Below are 14791 nucleotides of genomic sequence, written 5' to 3' on the forward strand. Positions count from 1 at the left end.
CCATCTGTACTGTTTGAATGTTTTGATCTTGTGTGTACGTTACTTTTATTTTTGTCTTTATCATGTATTTATTTTAATTTTTGTCGTGTTTTGTTTTCATTTTAACTATTTATTTTTGAGTAGATAATACTTAAAACATGAATCAAGATTCAAAAAGTACAAAAGGTCAAACTGTAAAAATTCTCCCTCCTACCCCTATTGCCAGCTTCCAGTTCCTCTCTCCTATCCTAGAAATATTTTATGTGACTACAACCAAGTGTATATATACCCACCTAAGTAATGCTATCCCTCTTTATAACACAAATTTTAGCATTCTTTACACACTATTCCACATCTTGATTTTTTTTCATACAAAAATAGATTTTGAAGATCATATCAGAGCTTCCTATGTTTTTTTCATAACTGCATAGTATTCAATTTACAAATGTACTATAATTTATTTAACCAATCCCCTGTTGTTGGATATCAACACTGTTTCCAGTCTTTTGCTATTATAAGCAATGCTGCAATGAATAATCTTGTACATATGTCATTTCACACCTGTGTGGGTATATCCGTAGGTTAAATTCCTAAAATTGGAATTTCACAGTAAAAAAAAAAGAGGTGATTTATACTTCTGAACATATATTGCCGATTGGCCTCCATTAAAGACATTACTATCATCATTGTGAGAATGATCTGCAAATATCCTTTAGTAACTAAAACAATAGTTAAATTCATATTATAGTTCAGAAGGGATTACTGAAGAATTTTTTGCTTAAAACCAGCAGGATTTAAAAGAAAAAAATGTTACTACCTATGGCCATATTATTACTACCACTCTCATCCTACCTCCCTTGCTCCTTTGCTAAGCTTCCTTGGAATCCCAGAAATAATCATAATGTAGAGAGGAGGAGGTGCACCTTGTTATTTTAAAAACCAGGCACCAGATTTCCTCTTAGGAAAAGAACTTCCTTTACTTGGTGTATTAGTTTGTGAGGGTTGCCATAACAAAGTACCACAAATTGGGTAGCTTAAACAGCAGAAATTTATTTATGCACAGTTCTGGGGGGCTAGAAGTCCAGGATGAAGGAGTTGACAGGGTTGGTTTTGTCTGAGGCCTTGGCCTCTCCTTGGCTTCTAAATGGCCATTTTCTCACTTTGTCTTCCTGTATACCCATCTGTGTTAAAAAATTTCTTCTTATAAGGACATCAGTCATGTTGGATTAGGGCTAACCATAATGACCTCATTTTAACTTAATTACCTCTTTAAAGACCCTATTGCCAAACACAGTCACATTGTGAAGTACTGAGGGATAGGACTTCAACACATAAATTTGGGGGGGAAACACAATTCAGTCCATAACGGTTAGCATTAACCTCCTTAAGTATGAGATGTGAAGTCCCACAATTGCTCCCCAACCTTCTTTAAAAATCTTTCTCATGCAGCCTCGTGTCTGTGATTCTTTAAGGAGTGGCAGAATTGGAGTTGTGTCCAGTAACATGTAAAAAAGGGACAGGGAGGGATGGCCAGATGATCCATAACCTGAATTAATTCATTGGAAGCAAGAACAGGTCACAAATGACCAGGAGTGACATAAACCCCAATTAATCTTGAGGGTCACAGAGAGGAACTTAAGAGTTTCCCACTGGACCCAGGAAGGAGATTAGATACCAGTTTTGTTTAAACCTTGATGGACATAGTGCTGACCTCAGCAAGCACCAGTGACTTTAAAAAGAGAGTTTTATTTCTAGATCGCCTAACAGTCCAGCCATTGGTTGGAGGCCAGGATTGTTAGTGACTTTGGGGTCTTCAACAAGTGGAAAGTGAAAGAGGGGAGAGTGTTTGCTGAACACTATTGATCCACCCAGAATGAACTAAACAAGGCCACTGATGATCTCTGCAAAAGCATTTTGGGTATACAGTGGGGGCAGACGCTTGAGATTCTCATTCACAAATATGTTTGCAGTCCAGTTATTGAGTGTAAAATTGGGCTGAATTGAGATGCAAATGGGAGGTGAGGTGGTGAAGTCCATGAATGTAGACACTATGACCGAATGAATAAATGAAATAACATTTTTTAAAGTGAGATAACATTTATTGAGCATATGTGTAAGCAAGATTCACACATCCCATCCAATCATCATAACACCACCACAAGGTAGTGACAAAGATTCTCTCCATCACCAAACTCTAGCCAGTGTCCTCTGAGCCCTCTTCTCTACCAGGCTTCAGCCTCCCCTACAAAGACTTAAAGGAACACTAACATAGTTTCTAACAGCTCAAGGTCACATCCCTAGGATGACTCTAGCCCCATTTAAAGTGCCTCCCTGAGAAAACTCAAGGCTGCTGAAAGAATTTACTGTTTGTTCCAGCCAACACCTGAAGGTAGGGCTCCTGTCTCCCAGTCTCTGTGGGAGCCTAAGCTTGCATAAGCGCCAGTTAGCAAACCTAGAATGGTTTCATGTGGACTAACCCCCTCCGCGCATTTTGTAAGTTTTACTTCCCCGACTGTACATAGTCCCCGGTCACCCACCTCCCTAATCCTTCATTCTCCCTGTAAAACTCCCAGTCACCTCTGTACAAATACAAGTTGAGTTCTGTGTCACGCTGGACACTTCCCTTTTGCAATAGTATATTAACGATTAAAATCTGTTCTCACGGACTTCCGGGAAGATGGCGGAAGAGTAAGACGCGGAGATCACCTTCCTCCCCACAGATACACCAGAAATACATCTACGCGTGGAACAACTCCTACGGAGCACCTACTGAACGCTGGCAGAAGACCTCAGACCTCCCAAAAGGCAAGGAACCCCCCACGTACCTGGTTAGGGCAAAAGAAAAAACTAAACAGAGACAAAAGGATAGGGACGGGTCCTGCACCAGCGGGAGGGAGCTGTGAAGGAGGAAAAGTGTCCACACACTAGGAAGCCCCTTCGCGGGCGGAGACTGCGGGAGGCGGAGTGGGGGAGATTGGGAGCTGCGGAGGAGAGCACAGCAACAGGGGTGCGGAGGGCAAAGCGGACAGATTCCAGCGCAGAGACTCGGGTCGACCGGAACTCACCAGCCGAGAGGCTTGTCTGCTCGCCCGCCGGGGCGGGCGGGACTGGGAGCTGAGGCTCCGGCTTTTGTCGGAGCGCCGGGAGAGGACTGAGGTTGGCGGCGTGAACACAGCTTGCAGGGCGTTAGTGCACCGCGGCTGGCCGGGAGAGAGTCCGGGGAAGGGTCTGGACCTGCCGAAGAGGCAAGAGACTTTTACGTCCCTCTTTGTTTCCTGGTGCGCGAGGAGAGGGGATTAAGAGCGCTGCTTGAGAGAGCTCCAGGGACGGGCGCGAGCCGCGGCTAAAAGTGCGGAGCCCAGAGACAGACATGAGACGCTAAGGCCGCTGCTGCCGCCACCAGGAGGCCTGTGTGCGAACACAGGTCACTAGCCACACGCCCTTCCGGGGAGCCTGTGCAGCCCGCCACTGCCAGGGTCCCGGGATCCAGGGACAACTCCCCCGGGAGAACGCACGGCGCGCCTCAGGCTGCAACGTCACGCCGGCCTCTGCCGCCGCAGGCCCGCCCCGCACTCCGTGACCCTCCCTACCCCCCGGCCTGAGTGAGCCAGAGCCTCCGAATCAGCGGCTCCTTTAACCCCGTCCTGTCTGAGCAAAGAACAGACGCCCTCCGGCGACCTACACGCACAGGCGGGGCCAAATCCAAAGCTGAGCCCCTGGGAACTGTGAGAACAAAGAAGAGAAAGGGAAATCTCTCCCAGCAGCCTCAGAAGCAGCGGATTAAAGCTCCACAATCAACTTGATATACCCTGCATCTGTGGAATACCTGAATAGACAACGAATCATCCCAAATTAAGGAGCCCTGTGGATGAAAGGCTCTTGGTGCTGCAGCCAGGAGTCAGTGCTGTGCCTCTGAGGTGGGAGAGCAAACTTCAGGACACTGGTCCACAAGAGGCCTCCCAGCTGCACATAACATCAAACAGCAAAAATCTCCGAGAGATCTCCATCTCAATGCCAGCACCCAGCTTCACTCAACGACCAGCAAGCTACAGTGCTGGACATCCTATGCCAAACAACTAGCAAGACAGGAACACAACCCCACCCATTAGCAGAGAGGCTGCCCAAAATCATAATAAGTCTACAGACACCCCAAAACACACCACCAGACGTGGACCTGCCCACCAGAAAGACAAGATCCAGCCTCATCCACCAGAACACAGGCACTAGTACCCTCCACCAGGAAGCCTACACAACCCACTGAACCAACCTTAGCCACTGGGGACAGACACAAAAAACAACAGGAACTACGAACCTTCAGCCTGCAAAAAAGGAGACCCCAAACACAGTAAGATAAGCAAAATGAAAAGACAGAAAAACACACAGCAGATGAAGGAGCAAGATAAAAACCCACCAGACCTAACAAATGAAGAGGAAATAGGCAGTCTACCTGAAAAAGAATTCAGAATAATGATGGTAAGGTTGATCCGAAATCTTGGAGATAGAATGGACAATAGAATGGACAAAATGCAAGAATCAGTTAACAAGGACCTAGAAGAACTAAAGATGAAACAAGCAACGATGAACAACACAATAAATGAAATTAAAAGTACTCTAGATGGGATCAATAGCAGAATAACTGAGGCAGAAGAACGGATAAGTGACCTGGAAGATAAAATAGTGGAAATAACTACTGCAGAGCAAAATAAAGAAAAAAGAATGAAAAGAACTGAGGACAGTCTCAGAGACCTCTGCGACAACATTAAACGCACCAACATTCGAATTATAGGGGTTCCAGAAGAAGAAGAGAAAAAGAAAGGGACTGAGAAAATATTTGAAGAGATTATAGTTGAAAACTTCCCTAATATGGGAAAGGAAATAGTTAATCAAGTCCAGGAAGCACAGAGAGTCCCATACAGGATAAATCCAAGGAGAAATACGCCAAGACACATATTAATCAAACTGTCAAAAATTAAATACAAAGAAAACATATTAAAAGCAGCAAGGGAAAAACAACAAATAACACGCAAGGGAATCCCCATAAGGTTAACAGCTGATCTTTCAGCAGAAACTCTGCAAGCCAGAAGGGAGTGGCAGGACATATTGAAAGTGTTGAAGGAGAAAAACCTGCAACCAAGATTACTCTACCCAGCAAGGATCTCATTCAGATTCGATGGAGAAATTAAAACCTTTACAGACAAGCAAAAGCTGAGAGAGTTCAGCACCACCAAACCAGCTCTATAACAACTGCTAAAGGAACTTTTCTAGGCAAGAAACACAAAAGGAGGAAAAGACCTACAATAACAAACCCAAAACAATTAAGAAAATGGGAATGGGAACACACATATCGATAATTACCTTAAATGTAAATGGACTAAATGCTCCCACCAAAAGACACAGATTGGCTGAATGGATACAAAAACAAGACCCATATATTTGCTGTCTACAAGAGACCCACTTCAGACCTAGAGACACATACAGACTGAAAGTAAGGGGATGGAAAAAGGTATTTCATGCAAATGGAAACCAAAAGAAAGCTGGAGTAGCAATTCTCGTATCAGACAAAATAGACTTTAAAACAAAGACTATTAGAAGAGACAAAGAAGGACACTACATAATGATCAAGGGATCGATCCAAGAGGAAGATATAACAATTGTAAATATTTATGCACCCAACATAGGTGCACCTCAATACATAAGGCAAATACTGACAACCATAAAAGGGGAAATCGACAGTAACACATTCATAGTAGGGGACTTTAACACCCCACTTTCACCAATGGACAGATCATCCAAAATGAAAATAAATAAGGAAACACAAGCTTTAAATGGTACATTAAACGAGATGGAGTTAATTGATATTTATAGGACATTCCATCCAAAAACAACAGAATACACATTTTTCTCAAGTGCTCATGGAACATTCTCCAGGATAGATCATATCTTGGGTCACAAATCAAGCCTTGGTAAATTTAAGAAAATTGAAATTGTATCAAGTATCTTTTCCGACCACAACGCTATGAGACTCGATATCAATAAGTATCTTTTCCGACCACAACGCTATGAGACTCGATATCAATTACAGGAGAAGATCTGTAAAAAATACAAATACATGGAGGCTAAACAATACACTACTTAATAACGAAGTGATCACTGAAGAAATCAAAGAGGAAATCAAAAAATACCTAGAAACAAATGACAATGGAGACACGATGACTCAAAATCTATGGAATGCAGCAAAAGCAGTTCTAAGAGGGAAGTTTATAGCAATACAATCTTACCTTAAGAAACAGGAAACATCTCGAATAAACAACCTAACCTTGCACCTAAAGCAATTAGAGAAAGAAGAACAAAAAAACCCCAAAGTTAGCAGGAGGAAAGAAATCATAAAAATCAGATCAGAAATAAATGAAAAAGAAATGAAGGAAACGATAGCAAAGATCAATAAAACTAAAAGCTGGTTCTTTGAAAGGGTAAACAAAATTGATAAACCATTAGCCAGACTCATCAAGAAAAAAAGGGAGAAGACTCAAATCAATAGAATTAGAAATGAAAAAGGAGAAGTAACAACTGACACTGCAGAAATACAAAAGATCATGAGAGATTACTACAAGCAACTCTATGCCAATAAAATGGACAACCTGGAAGAAATGGACAAATTCTTAGAAAGGCACAACCTGCCAAGACTGAATCAGGAAGAAATAGAAAATATGAACAGACCAATCACAAGCACTGAAATTGAAACTGTGATTAAAAATCTTCCAACAAGCAAAAGCCCAGGACCAGATGGCTTCACAGGCGAATTCTATCAAACATTTAGAGAAGAGCTATCACCTATCCTTCTCAGACTCTTCCAAAATATAGCAGAGGGAGGAACACTCCCCAACTCATTCTACGAGGCCACCATCACCCTGATACCAAAACCAGACAAGGATGTCACAAAGAAAGAAAACTACAGGCCAATATCACTGATGAACATAGATGCAAAGATCCTCAACAAAATACTAGCAAACAAAATCCAACAGCACATTAAACGGATCATACACCATGATCAAGTGGGGTTTATTCCAGGAATGCAAGGATTCTTCAATATACGCAAATCAATCAACGTGATACACCATATTAACAAATTGAAGGAGAAAAACCATATGATCATCTCAATAGATGCAGAGAAAGCTTTTGACAAAATTCAACACCCATTTATGATAAAAACCCTGCAGAAAGTAGGCATAGAGGGAACTTTCCTCAACATAATAAAGGCCATATATGACAAACGCACAGCCAACATCGTCCTCAATGGTGAAAAACTGAAACCATTTCCACTAAGATCACGAACAAGACAAGGTTGCCCACTCTCACCACTCTTATTCAACATAGTTTTGGAAGTTTTAGCAACAGCAATCAGAGAAGAAAAGGAAATAAAAGGAATCCAAATCGGAAAAGAAGAAGTAAAGCTGTCACTGTTTGCAGATGACATGATCCTATACATAGAGAATCCTAAAGATGCTACCAGAAAACTACTAGAGCTAATCAATGAATTTGGTAAAGTAGCAGGATACAAAATTAATGCACAGAAATCTCTGGCATTCCTATACACTAAGGATGAAAAATCTGAAAGTGAAATCAAGAAAACACTCCCATTTACCATTGCAACAAAAAGAATAAAATACCTAGGAATAAACCTACCTAAGGAGACAAAAGACCTGTATGCAGAAAATTATAAGACACTGCTGAAAGAAATTAAAGATGATACAAATAGATGGAGAGATATACCATGTTCTTGGATTGGAAGAATCAACATTGTGAAAATGACTCTACTACCCAAAGCAATCTACAGATTCAATGCAATCCCTATGAAACTACCACTGGCATTTTTCACAGAACTAGAACAAAAAATTTCACAATTTGTATGGAAACACAAAAGACCCCGAATAGCCAAAGCAATCTTGAGAAAGAAAAATGGAGCTGGAGGAATCAGGCTTCCTGACTTCAGACTATACTACAAAGCTACAGTAATCAAGACAGTATGGTACTGGCACAAAAACAGAAATATAGATCAATGGAACAGGATAGAAAGCCCAGAGATAAACCCACGCACATATGGTCACCTTATCTTTGATAAAGGAGGCAGAAATGTACAGTGGAGAAAGAACAGCCTATTCAATAAGTGGTGCTGGGAAAACCGGACAGCTACATGTAGAAGTATGAGATTAGATCACTCCCTAACACCATACACAAAAATAAACTCAAAATGGATTAAAGACCTAAATGAAAGGCCAGAAACTATCAAACTCTTAGAGGAAAACATAGGCAGAACACTCTATGACATAAATCACAGCAAGGTCCTTTTTGACCCACCTCCTAGAGAAATGGAAATAAAAACAAAAGTAAACAAATGGGACCTAATGAAACTTAGAAGCTTTTGCACAGCAAAGGAAACCATAAAGAAGACCAAAAGACAACCCTCAGAATGGGAGAAAAGATTTGCAAATGAAGCAACTGACAAAGGATTAATCTCCAAAATTTATAAGCAGCTCATGCAGCTTAATAACAAAAAGACAAACAACCCAATCCAAAAATGGGCAGAAGACCTAAATAGACATTTCCCCAAAGAAGATATACAGAGTGCCAACAAACACATGAAAGAATGCTCAACATCACTAATCATTAGAGAAATGCAAATTAAAACTACAATGAGGTATCATCTCACACCAGTCAGAATGGCCATCGTCAAAAAATCTAGAAACAATAAATGCTGGAGAGGGTGTGGAGAAAAGGGAACCCTCTTACACTGTTGGTGGGAATGTAAATTGATACAGCCACTGTGGAGAACAGTATGGAGGTTCCTTAAAAAGCTACAAATAGAACTACCATATGACCCAGCAATCCCACTACTGGGCATATACCCTGAGAAAACCATAATTCAAAAAGAGTCATGTACCAAAATGTTCATTGCAGCTCTATTTACAATAGCCCAGAGATGGAAACAACCTAAGTGTCCATCATCAGATGAATGGATAAAGAAGATGTGGCACATATATACAATGGAATATTACTCAGCCATAAAAAGAGACGAAATTGAGCTATTTGTAATGAGGTGGATAGACCTAGAGTCTGTCATACAGAGTGAAGTAAGTCAGAAAGAGAGAGACAAATACCGTATGCTAACACATATATATGGAATTTAAGAAAAAAAAAATGTCATGAAAAACCTAGGGGTGAAACAGGAATAAAGACACAGACTTACTAGAGAATGGACTTGAGGCTATGGGGAGGGGGAAGGGTAAACGGTGACAAAGCGATAAAGAGGCATGGACATATATACACTACCAAACGTAAGGTAGATAGCTAGTGGGAAGCAGCCGCATAGCACAGGGAGATCAGCTCGGTGCTTTGTGACCGCCTGGAGGGGTGGGATAGGGAGGGTGGGAGGGAGGGAGACGCAAGCGGGAAGAGATATGGGAATATATGTATATATATAACTGATTCATTTTGTTGTGAAGCTGAAACTAACATACCATTGTAAAGCAATTATACTCCAATAAAGATGTAAAAAATAAATAAATAAAAATAAAAAGAGGCTCCAAGAATAAAAAAAAAAAAAAAGCTAAAGCCTGGGCTTCCCTGGTGGCAAAAAAAAAAAAAAAAAAAAATCTTTTCTCACTACCTTAGTGTCCGGCTTTCTTTATCTTTGACACTAGTCACTTTTATATCCGCGCTTTACAGATTGACGCTTAGAGAGGTTGGCAGCCTTGTCCAAAATCACACAGCAGAGCTGGGCTTTCTCCTACCCAGGTCTTCCGGTCTCCAAGAGCCTCAGAGAGCCGCGCCGGCCTCTCGGCCCATAGGCGGCGCGGTTTACGAAGGCCTGGGGCTGAGCGGCAAGCTTTCAGCCGGAGAGGAGCGGGTGGTGGAGGGGCCGAGAGGCACCTTCCCAGACTGGTCCGAATGCTGCGCGTCCTGACCAGCGCCCTGCGCCTTCCGAGCCCCCGGAGGCCCCTTGAGGCCCGTGGCTGCGCCGCCAATCTCGCGGCCGCAAACCGCGAGATCCAAGTGTGCGCTCTGGCGGGTCCAGACCAAGGTAAGTGCTCTGTCCTGGGAGGCCCGGGAGGCGGCTGGGGCGAGCGCTGGCGGGCTGTCCGAGGCCCTCCCGGCGCCTGGCACTACCGCCGGGACGGGACCCATGACCAACGCGCCCACTGCCCCGGAGCAGACTGAAACTGATCTCGGAGACAGCAGTGAACGGTCCTGAAGAGATCTTAGTTCCCTGCCCAGGAATTGGACCTGGGTACCTGGATGAAAACCAGGAATCCTAGCCAGTAGACCACCAGCGAGCGGTTAGAAGCTAGAAGCAAAGTGGCCCTGGCTCTTTCCCCCATTTGAAAGCAAGAATGTTTCACGGAGGCAAAAACTGTAAAAACATGTACAAAGTTTATTATTAGAGACACAGCACAACATGGGAGCGCACACAGAGAAGCAGTTTAAGTCAGAAGCTAGGCAGAAATACACAGAGAGAAAGAGTATGGGCTTCCTCTAATGAGGAGCACAGTAAAGAGGTGATTTAAATTACTTATATAGGACAGTCCTTCCAGGTCTTTGTTTACATTTGGCCAGTTATCTTGTTTCTTTTCCACACCTGACCTGCCCTAGGGCCCTCCCCAACACGCGTGCGCAACTTTTTGCTAAGATGGATCCCACCAGAGGCCTGTGGGTGCATGTTCACACTTATTATGGGGTGGCACCTCCTCCCTTTTTGACCCCCCACGGAGCCTTCCTGCCCATGTGTAGACAGGGAAGTTTTCCTTGACCTCAGGAGTGGTCATCTTATCTCTTTCTTCCAGCAGAGCTCAGCTTCTGCCACTAGCTTTGTCCTTGGATTGTCTGGGTGAGAACAAAGCTTCAGTTTTACTCCACTTGACAAACGCCAGCTGTCTCGCCCAGGGGCCCATCTATATCCTACCTCAAATCCCCCCTGAGAGACGTGAACCCCTCAGAAATCTTTATTGGGAGGATGAAGGGCAATGGTCTGTCTTCTGTAGCTTCTGCAGGCTGGAAAGGGGCTTGTAGACCCTACCTAGTTGGGGTCACGGAGCTCTCGCCCTACCTCACTAAGGGGTCCCAGGGTGACTTCTGTTGTTATTCCGGCAAGATCTGTTCCGAGGAGTGGCTGGAATCTCTGTGTCACCGTCATCTTGATGTGAAACTATTGTAATCTGGAAGAGACAAACTTAACAAGTAGATTAAAAAGGCAGGAGCGGGCTTCCCTGGTGGCGCAGTGGTTGAGAGTCCGCCTGCTGATGCAGGGGACACGGGTTCGTGCCCCAGTCTGGGAAGATCCCACATGCTGCGGAGCGGCTGGGCCCGTGAGCCATGGCCACTGAGCCTGCGCGTCCGGAGCCTGTGCTCCGCAATGGAAGAGGCCACAACAGTGAGAGGCCCACAAACCACACAAAAAAAAAAGGCAGGAGCCACAGTGAAAGAATTATTGTAACCAGAGGCCCAAGCAGGAGTAAGAACCAGGATACATTTGGTAGCATTCCTTTAACTGTGGTCCAGATATAGTCAGCACTTAGGTTACCCTGTCCAAAGGAATGAAGCGTTAGCACAGTCATATATCTTTTGATGTTCTCTTTTATTAGCCCAGTGTGACTGATGTAGGTGTAACAGACTCAGAAGTAGTTGGAAGAGTGACAACCTGAACATTAATAGACAAAATAGGTCTCTTTTTTTTTTTCCGGAGAACAAGCCTGAATCCCAGTCTAGACCTGGCACTTCGAGGAGACTCGTAGCCAGTAGGTTTTAAATTTTGATGCGGTATTAACATATAAACCAAAGCAGTTGTCACCATTAATAATTTTAGTGTTTCTCTAGGTATGAGAAGATGCAAGAATTGGGGCTTATAAAAATCCTTACCTGAAAATATCTAACTATCTGAAGGCCTGTTCTGCCAGTTTTTCCCGGAGCACAGAATGCCTGATTCCTGATCTCCACCCTGTACTCCTTTCAGGGGGGTGTTGAAGGTCAACAGCTGCAGCAGCTCCTGATTTAATCTTTGTTGAGGCAGATGGCAAGTGCCAGTTTCCAGTCGGCAGGGTCCCTTCATGGCCATAAATTTGACCATGGTTTGGGGGGCATTTCATGTCCATTTTGTCCCACAGCGCTAGGAATGTTTATTTCCTCCGCTGATAGGCCACACAATGCGTTGTTACTGGACTAGGCCTCGTTAGTGGTACCCAAAAGTCTCTGCACCACCTGAGACTAGTCTAGTCTCTTATGGTCCAGGAAAATATTCCCTCTTGTTGCTTTTTCCCATACCTAGAGTTATACCATTACAATCATTGATCTTATATGGGACTATCATTTTATCAGAGGCTCAGTCACATATTTGGTAATGTAAGAAATAACAATTTTGATAAGGCTGCTCAGAACCCAACGGTCTCCAATTTCTGGAGGGACCAGGAAGAAAGAAAAGAAAAATGTTTTAATTTTACCCACAGGTGTAAATTACCAAATTGTTGTAAACCATAAGTAGCTTGAGAAGAAGAGATTCTTTATATCTGAAAAACAAAGATTAAAAGCTAGCAATATGTCAGACAAAAAGTACTAAAAGAATTATAATCATATTTAGCAGTTCATTTAATCCCATGTAATTAATTTTTGTTCTGAGTCCAGTTTTTCTATTAATTTTGTTAATCTTGCCTGATGATTGAGAATGCTAGTGACAGTGATAGTTTGTTTTTTGTTCTTTGGTTTTTTTTTTTGCTTTTTTTGCGATACACGGGCCTCTCACTGTTGTGGCCTCTTCCGTTGCGGAGCACAGGCTCAGCGGCCATGGCTCACAGGCCTAGCTGCTCCGCGGCATGTGGGATCTTCCCGGACCGGGACACGAACCTGTGTCCCCTGCATCAGCAGGCAGACCCTCAACCACTGCGCCACCAGGGAAGCCCCGATGGTGATAGTTTTAAGAAGTTTCTGAAGTTTTTGCTAAGGCTTGTATGATTTATCCAGTGAAGTGGGTGTCTTGACCACTGGAGATTGTAGAAGGTATACCGCAAGTGGAAAACACTTTTTCTTTTTTTTTTGGCCGCATTGGGTCTTTGTTGCTGCACATGGGCTTTCTCTAGTTGTGGTGAGCGGGGGCTACTCTTCATTGCAGTGCGTGGGCTTCTCATTGCAGTGGCTTCTCTTGTTGCGGAGCACAGGGTCTAGGCGTGCAGGCTTCAGCAGTTGCAGCACACAAACTCAGTAGTTGCGGCATGCGGGCTCTAGAGCGTGTGGACTTGTGGCACACAGGCTTAGTTGATCCACGGCATGTGGGATCTTCCCAGACCAGGGATCAAACCCGTATCCCCTGCATTGGCAGGCGGATTCTTAACCACTGTACCACCAGGGAAGTCCCAGAAAACACATTTTTAATCTTTTATTTTTTTCATTGTGAGGGCATTAACCCTCCAGCCAAGGAAGGCTTTAACCCATCAAATTAAAAAATGAGGTTTGTCAGGGAGCCGGGAAGAGCCAAGCGGCCATCTTGGATTTCCCATAGCCCTGTTTAATTTACAGTCATTGTTTATCCATTTTATTTATTTATTTTTTAATAAATTTATTTTATTTTTGGCTGCATTGGGTCTTCGTTGCTGGGCACAGGCTTTCTCTAGTTGCAGTGAGCGGGGGCTACTCTTCTTGCTGAGCGCGGGCTTCTCATCGCGGTGGCTTCTCTTTGTTGTGGAGCAGGGGCTCTAGGCACGCAGGCTCAGTAGTTGTGGCTTGCAGGCTCTAGAGCACAGGCTCAGTAGTTGTGGCACACAGGCTTAGTTGTTCTGCAGCATGTGGGATCTTCCCGGACCACGGCTCGAACCCGTGTCCCCCACATTGGCAGGTGGATTCTTAACCACTGCACCACCAAGGAAGCCCCTGTTTATCCATTTTAAATTCTCTGACTTAGGAGTAGACCACTGCCATACTACAAGGACATCAGGATGGCAAAAGTCTGACAATGAGGGGTTAATCTTTGTAGAAGCAGAATGAACTTTATCTACATGTGCCATAATCTTCACAGATCATTGTGAAATAATATTTACTTTAACAGTTAACAAAAGATTTTAAAAACAAATATAAACCACTTTAAAAAATAAAATAAAATATAAACCACTTTAAATAAAATAAAATATAAACCACTTTAAAAAATAAAATAAAATAAAATAAAACAAATATAAACCAATTCACACAGTCTATTATCAAAAGCAGCATTCCAAGAAAACTTTGTTCTCATTTATTTATTTATTTATTTTTAGCTGTGTTGGGTCTTTGTTGCTGCGAGTGGGTGCTACTCTTCATTGTGCATGGGCTTCAGTAGTTGCAGCACACGGGCTCAGTAGTTGTGGCTCACTGGCTTAGTTGCTCCGCGGCATGTGGGATCTTCCTGGACCAGGGCTTGAACTCGTGTCCCCTGCAGTGGCAGGTGGATTCTTAACCACTGCGCCACCAGGGAAGCCCAAAACTTTGTTCTCTTAACAGAGAGAGAGAACCAAATTTCAGTCTGGTACCAGCTTACTGTTAATCACAAAATTTATTTACCTAATTAAATTTAATCTAGTCTTAATCAGTCTTAACAACATACAAAATTCTATTCTCAAAGTTCCTTTTTCACAAAGCTTTTATCACCCCTTGGATCCATATTAACTTGTCCCATTTTTTCCCGTCCATAAACAATCAGCTCTAGGACATAATTATTTTCCTCTTTTTTTTTTTTTAACAACAACAACAACAACAAAATATCTCCAGTCTTTATATATTTACTTGCTGACAACAAATATCC

General features: G+C 43.1%; 1 protein-coding gene across 4 annotated transcripts in view; it reads left to right on the top strand.

Annotated features, from left to right (window-relative positions):
• Positions 1 to 9821: 9821 nt before the first annotated feature.
• The window catches only part of ECHDC2 (enoyl-CoA hydratase domain containing 2), a 28044-nt gene continuing 23074 nt past the window's right edge, over positions 9822 to 14791 (top strand). The window contains exon 1 of one of the 4 annotated variants that reach the window (XM_027108519.1): positions 9822 to 10057. In XM_027108519.1, the coding sequence (XP_026964320.1) occupies positions 9925 to 10057 (133 nt within the window). In that variant the 5' untranslated portion in view covers positions 9822 to 9924. The remainder of the gene's footprint in view (positions 10058 to 14791) is intronic. The other 3 variants (XM_027108518.1, XM_027108516.1, XM_027108517.1) reach the window with 3 other exon arrangements.

The sequence above is a fragment of the Aethalodelphis obliquidens genome, unplaced genomic scaffold (genome assembly GCF_003676395.1).
Source record: "Aethalodelphis obliquidens isolate GAN/ISIS:26980383/991018 unplaced genomic scaffold, ASM367639v1 scaffold9, whole genome shotgun sequence".
Lineage (NCBI taxonomy): Eukaryota > Metazoa > Chordata > Mammalia > Artiodactyla > Delphinidae > Aethalodelphis > Aethalodelphis obliquidens.